The 9,383-nt window shown below is 37.5% G+C and overlaps 1 protein-coding gene across 1 annotated transcript in view; it reads right to left on the reverse strand.

Moving 5' to 3' along the window:
* The window catches only part of RMDN1 (regulator of microtubule dynamics 1), a gene marked incomplete at its 5' end in the record, with an annotated part of 14,056 nt that extends 4,679 nt beyond the window's left edge, over positions 1-9,377 (reverse strand). The window contains 7 exons of the mRNA XM_031058514.1: positions 485-572; positions 2,635-2,690; positions 3,344-3,433; positions 4,715-4,874; positions 5,819-5,906; positions 8,618-8,729; positions 9,369-9,377. Coding sequence (XP_030914374.1) covers positions 485-572; positions 2,635-2,690; positions 3,344-3,433; positions 4,715-4,874; positions 5,819-5,906; positions 8,618-8,729; positions 9,369-9,377 — 603 coding nt within the window. The remainder of the gene's footprint in view (positions 1-484; positions 573-2,634; positions 2,691-3,343; positions 3,434-4,714; positions 4,875-5,818; positions 5,907-8,617; positions 8,730-9,368) is intronic.
* Positions 9,378-9,383: the final 6 nt, after the last annotated feature.

Raw genomic sequence — 9,383 nt, forward strand, 5'->3', positions numbered from 1 at the left:
TGAAAAAAACACACACCATACGTGGCCAGAGAATTAAAGGGTATTTGTTCATCTTAAGTAACAAAGCGAGCTGTTGCTTTTTGCATTTAATATAAGGGGACAAATTCTGTTAACTAGCAAATAGGTACATGGCATAACACCACAATAAAAATCATCACCACTGGACTAGAACAGACAGTTATCTGTAACAGAGCACAACAGTAAGTACAAGCTAAGTTACATATAGTTTATTTTTTTCTCATGCAAAAACTACCAAAATAATTTACACTATTCTGTGTGTGCTACAGCTGAAGAAAATTAAAGGTTTTTATGTTTTTAGATACCTCTTACTCTCATGTTCTCATTTTATTACTGACAGTTGTAAACTCACAACTCCATGCCTATTGCATAATCAGAGGTCAGTTTTTGTCAGGAAAGTAAGTACAAAGTGTATCATCAGCTTTGTGGGGGGAATAACAATCTGTGAAATATTTTCATACTGTACCTCTTGAAATGTGGAAGTTGGTGGTGTGGCAAACAGCGTTGCAGCTATTTTTCTTTGGTACCATGGCATCTCAGCAAAAGAGTAACACCTGAAGGAAAAAGAAACATTTATATCTACCCTTCACATTTCACTTGTTTTCAAGCAACAGTCTCAGAATTGTTGTTGGACATAAACCTGGATGTCATAATTGCTGGTTCCAAGAGTCAAAACTGCAGACACACTGCAAGTTCTATAAGCATGTTCTTACACCTGTAAACAAAAATAGCAAGATGTCTGAAGCTGCTACTAAAAAAGTTTTGATGTGTGTGTTTTACTGGGAACTAGCTACAGTAGCTAAAACTGGAACAATTACTAAACATGAGACAGATTTTGAGCTTGAATGATTTTAATGATTTATGTGTATTTTGTTCTAATGTATTTGCAAAAGCAACACAACTGAATAATGTCCACAACTGAATAATTACCTTACCTCAACACTATTTTGCTTTTCTCAATTATTAATATAAAGTAGATCTGCAGTACATTCCTGAGACTCTGATCTATAAGAATGAAAATAAATTCAAGAATCAAACCACTGTGCTCTAGGCTAAGCCATCCTATGCTGGTTTTCTATCTACTAAATAACACAGGTAATTAATCAGTCACCTATCTTATTGGTGCTGGAAGGATTAAACATTTTTATTGAAGCATTTCAAGTGCACAGAACATTCTGGGTGCAAACATTAAACAACGATATTCACTTTAGCAACCTCCCACAATGAGATTACAATTGTTATTCACTGTGTAAAATAGAGCATTCTAGAGGAAGTGAAAAATTAGTAACTGTAAATGTATGGAGGAGAGGCAGGCAAGACATGGAATACACTGCTGGAGTTGAAATTCTGTCATTAGATGTGCCTTATCAGAAACAGATTTAGTCCTGAACAGATTAGAAAGAGAAAAAATACTCAAGAACTGGCTGATACTAAATGCCAGTTTCAATTCAAGATGGCTCTGAAATTCAGTAAGGAGTAGATTTAAATATACAGCATGGCAATATTTTAGAGCCAAAAGCAGCATTAATCTAAAATTTCTGATAATATTTTCTAATTTTCCTTGGGAACAATGTCTGAAGTACTTTCCAGAACAAGCTTCCTATCTCAAAATGGACTTTGGGGCTTAGTCAGTTGCTAGCATATACTTCTGCTTAAAAATCTGGACTACTGCAATTGTTAGATCACATGGAAATGAATGGTGGATTCCAAAGGTTCTGAACTAGTAAAAAACTCTGGAGCATTTATCATTATCATTTTCTTTGATATTTAGGATCAAAAAAACCCACAGAAAAATTGACTCTGGGTTTTAGTGTTCTTTTAGGCTGAAAATACATTGCCTTTATTTTCAATCTCTCAATCTTACAATAGACATCTCTGGTAAAACAATGTGACATCTTTGGTCTTTTTCAGACAAATAACCAAAAGTGCTGTCTAGAGTCTCTCACTAACACATACATGATATTGCTTTCCATCACACCACTTGCATAGAATACCCTGGTTAGTATGGAAAGTTTTATTTCTAGTCCAGTTACCTGCTATGTAACAGTAATTCTTAGTATCATTTTCATTGAGAAGTAAATTCAATTTCAATGATTTTTGGTTAATATATATGCATTTATAAGCTCCCTTTCTTTAATGTAACTTTTAAAATACTGTAGCCTGACAGACAGGAACAAAAATATTTTCAGAATACATCTCATTTTTGATAGCTTTTCAGGGACTGTATTAATTGCAGCCATCACTGAAATTCAATGTAAAGTCAGTGCTGACTTTTGACTCCATTCATACTCCAGAAAAAAATGAGCTACTACTTGCTATCACTGATGCCCACTATGGATTCCATGAAGCAAACGTAACATCTGCAAAAGGAGTTTTTAACAGTTCCATACAAGTAAATTAAATGAACAATTCTTTTTCATCTTTTACAACTGCATAAGAATAGCTAGACATTTTCAAGGCATGACATCCTATATCTGTTCAATACGTTTTCATGCTTGCATCAATTGCAAGTACATTCCAAATTATGCCAAGCAGTTCTGTAATTAATGCAAGATATTTTATACTCTTGCATTTTTCTGTGCCATGTGCTAACTTTAGTTTGAAAATACATCTTACCAAATCCCTATAAGATGAATTGTTGTAGCATCTTTTGGATTCAGTTCAATGGCTCTCTGGTGCGGGAAGAAACAAAAACCCAATATGTAAAAAAGTTGTTCTGACACATGGATTAAAATACATTTTAAAATAGACTTGTTAGCATGCTGTTAATTAAACCAGACTGTGGTGTGTAGAATTTCAAGGCAACACACCACTTATTCAGTGCACAACTTAATCAGCTCACCTCCAGAAGTCTGATGACACTGACAGATGTCTAAGCACATCTCTTTAGTAGGTTATTAAACCCTGCATTTGAGACTTGGCATGTTCAGATTTTGATATAATCTCTGGTGATGTAAAATTAGTAGTTCTTCATCTTCTCCAGCATTTGTCCTTTACTGTTGCATAATCCACAGTTAAAAGGACAGCCACCCTGCCATTTCTCAATATCAGTTACAACTGATCTACTCCTAAGAGGTGTCTAAAGCACTTTACCTGTTTCAAGACTCCTTTCTAAAGTGACTTAGTTTACTGCAGAAGAGAATTTGTACTATGTGTTTCTGGGGCATTTCTGGAGCATACGTCACAGTAACCCAAAAACCAAAGCGCTACTAGAAAGTCTGAACAGAAGTATGCTTTCAGTATTTCACCAAAAATTAGTTACCAGCTGTCACACAATATACATACTGGACACATGAATCTTGTCATATGCAAAAAACGGCATTACCTGGAAATGCTCTTTGATGATAATAGCATTTCCAATTTTAGTCTTGATTCCTTCATAGTCCCCAACATCACTGAGGCAAATTCCATACCACTGTAATTCAAATAACAAAAAAAACCATTTAATACAGCACTATATTAACAGTACCTTTTAAAAACCTTGCAACCAGAACAGCTGCCACTGCCACAAACAACCACAAGCAGTGCTGCGGTTCATGTTTATTTCATTAAGTTACTGCTAAATGGTTCATTTTGTTACCCTCACATTTTCCCCAAGTTGGTTTTTCCGTACCCTCCCTTTGTTCTAGTCCCCTCCCTGCCTGTCAAGGTAACCCCACCCCTTTTCCTGAATGTTCCCTGCCACTCATCCCTGAGCCAATCCCTGATTGAAACGCCCACTTAAAAATCCCTTAACCCACGATGGCCCATGTGATCTTTCCCTCTCCTCCCCTGTCCTGATTGGCCCCACAGTGTTGACATAATCCCCTCACTCTGGGAATTCCTGATTGGTTAGCTGTTTGTATCCACCCTCTGACTTGTATCCACCCACCTGAACAAAACACCTTGAGCCCTTTGGGCGAGGGCTCTTTTGGTCGTGCTCCCTCCACCTGGAATAAACTTTACCAGTGGAACCTCAAGACAAAGAGCCTCCTCCTTCCTTCTTCACCTGGTCCCTGCCGTGGCTGTAGCAGGGTGCACTGCAGAGTTTGCAGCTTTTTAGGTTCAGCTGTGGGCAAACCCCAGACCTCAGCTGTTCCCCACTCCTGTTGTGGCTACCGGATACAGAGCTAGGCCAGGTTTAGGCAAGCTTCGGCAAGCAGTAAGTATTTGTTGTGAACAGCTTGATCAACATCAGAGCAAGCTGCTGGTCTGCATGTGTAAAGAGAATCAATGTTCTCTCCTGATCCAAGATACCAAGGCAAGTGACTACATTTTGCTATCTCTTTGCCTGTGAGAAAAGGAGCAAACAACAAAAAAAAAAAACTCAAAAAAACAGGGGGCAGAATGTAGCCGAGGCCTGAAATATTTCCAGTGAAACTCTACAGAGCCTAGAAAAGGCATGCTGAATGTGTGACGTACAACATTTTTAAGGCGAGGTTGGGGCAGGAGGAGCTGATTTCATCAGCTGTTATTACCCTGACCAGTCACTTCTTTCCATGGTCCTGCACTGAATGTTTCTGCTTCCCTAGAGCAAGTTTACCTGGAAAAGTCTGAACTCGGATCTTCCAAAAAATTTAGGAAGAATTAGAAGTCTCATTCATTCAGAGCTGAAAAGTTATATTATGCTGAAGTTTCCTAAAACAGCACAATGACATTTGTTCTGTTTTCTGTAAGCAGAAATCAAACAAGATTTCACTTATTTTGCAAGGCTCACCTTGTGTGCTGCAAAATTTGATTCATTTTTTTCAAGTGCTTTTTTTGCATACTCGAGGGAGTCATATGTCAGTTTTTTCTTCTCCTCTGCAGAAGTACTACCAAGCTGAGCCAGATCCCGTGAGGACCGTGCCAGCCGCCATAACAACTCTGCATCATCGCTGGTTAGGAACAGAAACACTGATGTTTTAAAGCAATCAGAGAAACAAAGCAAAAAAGGAATCTTTTAAAGAATATCCCAAGTGTGTGATAGGACAACAGTGAATCATCTGTCATACTATGTTATGTACAACTCCAAGGTAACAAACAGCAAATGAAAGCCCACTATTACAGACTGTCTGACAGTACCTTTGGTCTGCCATTCTGGTCTGCAAAGCAAACCCATCTGCAGGAAAGGTTTTTGTTTTCTCCAGAAAAGACAGATTTAAGAAACTCCAATGGTACCACTCAAAACACCAGAAGGAAAAAGAGGGCTACTCTCTTCTTAGCTAGATGGTATTTTTTTCCAGCACTCTGCTGATTTGTATTGATGTTTACTTGGAATACTTAAATTATTATGTGTTTTTTTTCCTTCTAATTGTATTTAAATTATTAAATTCTTCCTAGAAAAAAAGTGGAAAAACCACAGATTAGCTGTACCACCAGCACATAAACCTGTACCTTTAAGTATTTATTTATATCATTTACCAAATGGTGTATTGTAGGTTGCAGTCCAAGCTTATGGATCTTAAGTTTCATTTTGTTAACATACTGCTTTGGAACACTGCTTACACTTCATTATACTTTAGATAACTACCATTGGCTTACTAACTTAATAGAGACTTTAAAGTCTTCCAGAATTTTGCAGTATATTCTAAGGGATTCTTAGAGTAATGAACAACCATGACTAAAAAACTTGAGGGTTAACCCTCACCTTCTACAACTATCTGTTCTTTCTTCATTCATTTTTCCGTCAGGAGGAAAAAGATCACAAGTCCTTCCTTCCTACTTACTTAAGGGTGAAAAATAGGTTCTCCAGCATTCCACAATGAGTATATCAGTTGAAAAACTGATATAGAAGAGCACAGAAAAGAAGCTACACTAATGTCCCAAGGCAATGAAGTACCTGTTTTTATGCTGAACCAGCAACCGATACAGCTTTTCAGTTTCTCCACTCCCATACAGGTAGTCTGCTTGTTCAATCACATCTTCCACTTATGAAGGAATTAAAATTGTGAAAACAGAAGAACGAATTAATTAAGACATTATCACCAAAACATTTTAAAGCAAGACAACCTAGTTGAAAATGATGTAGCTCATTTTTAGGCCATCACTTCAAACTTACAAGCACAGCAGGACTGAGTAAGCAACATGCACAATGAGGATGACAACTGGTGCCTCTCCAGTAAGACTACAACAGCTTTCAGCATGACAGATTTGGGTGCTGGACAGATTTAACATCCCAAGGTGTCTTTCTCAGTGCATCAGACTACTAGAAAGAAGTTATTTTTTAACTTGTGAAAATGGTAGAAAAGAAAAAAAAAGTATGGAAAATGGATGAGGAGAGCAAGTGCAGCACAGAGTTGAGAGTAACAACACCCCTTCATTAGTATATGTAAAGAATTTAAATCTTAAAATAACAATGAAAAATGCTCAACTTTTAAAAATATTCTTCATTCTCAGTATGGTTCCACAGTTTAGCCAGAACATTACTGCAGTTTGAGTGAGTCCTATTATTTACTCACAAGCTAAAACAAAACATTGCTTAAAGGTTTTCTGACTGAAGTCCATAGGATTTTCCCAAATACAAGCCCAAAAAAGACAATCTACTGAAACTCCTCTGTGTTTAACATACTAATAGCAAAAATAATTTTGAAAATCAGAATTGGTTTTCTAGAATATCAATTTATGAACTAAGTTCCATTATTTTTATGCTTTTTCTAGAAAATACTCTGAAACACAACAGTAGTGGGGAAATATAATTTCCACAACTGCATGAATATAATAATATATAAATAATATATAAATAAATATAGCACTTGGAACAGCATACAGGAAACAGAATTATCAAACACCACACTATAGAGGATTAGGGTTAGAGCATGAAAAAGGATAGAATTAGAAGGAGAAATACCCAAAGGGAAGCAGATGGGTAATTTTGTTGATGTATGTAACTGTACAGGAGAAGAACAAGCTTCAAGTTTACTCTTCTGCCAACATCAAAGCATTAAAAAATACCTGTTAAGTCAAAAGCTTTGTCTAATTTTTTACAGACCTACCTATGCTTATTGTCTCTTTGGTATTACTCTTGGGTCCATGATCAAACTTAGAAGTCAAAACATAAGTTCTAACTCCTTTCATAAAAATTAATCATGTTTGTAAGGTTTCCTTTTTCAAGTTGCCTACTAAATATGGTAGCCAATTTAAAGTCAGCACAGTTTTTTTTACAGAAGAAGCAAAACATTGAAGGCAACTGAACACAAAAGCCTCCTCTTCAGCTTGAAAACATTCTAGAATATAAATCAATGCATTCTGGATAATTTTTAACCTTGCTGTCTCTAAATGTCTTCTTTCAACCCTTTCAAAGATAAGATAATGGTCTATGTGGGCTTTGGATTTTAGTGTCCAAAATGAGCTTCATGGTACATCTTCAGTATGATCTTCACTAAATAGTTTGCTTGCTGACCTGAACACTACTAACATATCTAAAGACTAAATGCTCAGAACTCAAAACTTCTGAATGCATTTCCCACAAGGTGTTTTATACAAATTATTATACTTGTATTACTTTAGAGTATTTTCCAGGTATTTCTATTTTACCCTTGTTTTTACCATATTTATCTTGTATATATATTTACCATATTTGTCTTGTATAGAAAGCCCATTAGCATTGCTTTTCTTGGCAATGTAAATGTCAGATTCATGTGGGAGCACTGAAAAGACCAACTAAGCAGTATTATTTATGTTTATATTCCTCATGAGAAATGATGAATTCTTTATTCCTCATTATTATTATTTCTTAATTGTGTCGAGTAGCTACTTCAGATCTACTCACTGATACTCCTGCACATGAAACAGCTCCTTATCCTTTTAAAAGTTTATTATCTGAATTTTTATTTCTCTCTGCATAAACATCTAAGGTCTTCCTCTTTTTAAGACACAGAGAAACAGGTTACCTGAACTGGCTACTACCTCAACTATACAGTGAGCACACATCCAGTTTAGGCTCATTCTCCTTTCAGTCATGCTCTTTCAGTCATTCACTCTGAGATTCCTTATTTAGGCAAGTTTAAGCCTGTAACAATATCCCCTTTTAAGATATTGTTGCTGTCCTTCCCACAGTGAGTCTATTCTTATGCAAAGGATACAAAAAAACATTTTACCACTTGCTAAATTGTTTTCTAGTCGGTAAAGCAAGGCTTTGCTTCCCGCATTTTAGTGTTAGGGAGATAGAAGACATTTCTCAATTTTATATGAGGAGCCATCTTGGTATTGCTCAACTAGATTAAACAGAAATTACACAGTGTTCATACTGACAATCTCAACTAGCTAAAATTTCTAGAAATAGATTAAGTTTTGGTCTGCATTCCCAACAGACCCATTAAGACTTAATTAAAGTAAGAGTAAATAAGAGTAATTAAAGATTGGGCAACAAATTAGTTATTATCCGCCTCGTGCATGTGTTCTGTCCCTGACAGGATGAGCTACTAATCTGCCTTCAGTTATACCTGAAATAATCACTTGTTGAAGTGCTACCACATCACCCATAACCAATTCAAAAGCATCATATCATGAAATGACACTGCATGCAGTCTTAATGGAAAAAATCAAAGGCATTGCACCATTTTCCTCTATAATTCTGGTACTAAAAATTTTAAGTTTCATATCAGATTACCCAATATACTTCAAAATTAGAAAATATTACCTTTGAAGCTTGCATGAACCTCAGCAAAGCCAGAAATCAGCTTACGAGCTTCATAAACCAGAAAGGAGCCTGTTGAAAGCACAACTCCTCTCTGAAGGCTTTTCCTAAGCACCTGTGTAGGATCGTAAGATAGGTATTAATGAACATTATCACTCCGAGTTAAAAAAAGGTTTTTCTTGTCTGTATCACCGGTTATATTTCCGATTATGAGCAAAACAAAAGACTTTAAAATTTTAAAAAATCTTCATAAGACAAAACGTCACTTCATCAAGCAAGGATTTGAATTATATTCATCAGAAGCTCACGATTACGCCGGAAAACGAACAGAGCACTAGACTGGACATAAACCGTAAGTACGGAGTAAACACAAGGTTTGAAGCAAAAATCAAACGCGTACTGCTCAAACGAGCCCAGGGCTGTTTTCGCACAAACAAACCCGTCCTTCGCTACGCCCCGCGCTGCCGGAGCCTCCGCCCGCCTCCCTCATGCCGGCGGAGCGGCTCCGCGGGGGCGAGCGGCGGCCGCACCCTGTGGGAATCGGAGTGAAGTAGGCTGGAAGAGGCCTCTGAGATCACCGAGTCCAACCTACGAGCGAATCCCACCACGGCAAATACAGCACAGCACTAAGCTCCACGTCCGGTCTTCCCTAAAACACCTCCAGGCTCGGTGACTCCCCAGGCCCCCGGGCACCGCATTCCAAGCGGTCCCTGGCAGCGGCCGCGCTCCCCGCAGCGAGCGGCACCCTGGCTACCTGAGTCCCCCGGCC

Source organism: Geospiza fortis, unplaced genomic scaffold, assembly GCF_000277835.1.
Source record: "Geospiza fortis unplaced genomic scaffold, GeoFor_1.0 scaffold7, whole genome shotgun sequence".
Lineage (NCBI taxonomy): Eukaryota > Metazoa > Chordata > Aves > Passeriformes > Thraupidae > Geospiza > Geospiza fortis.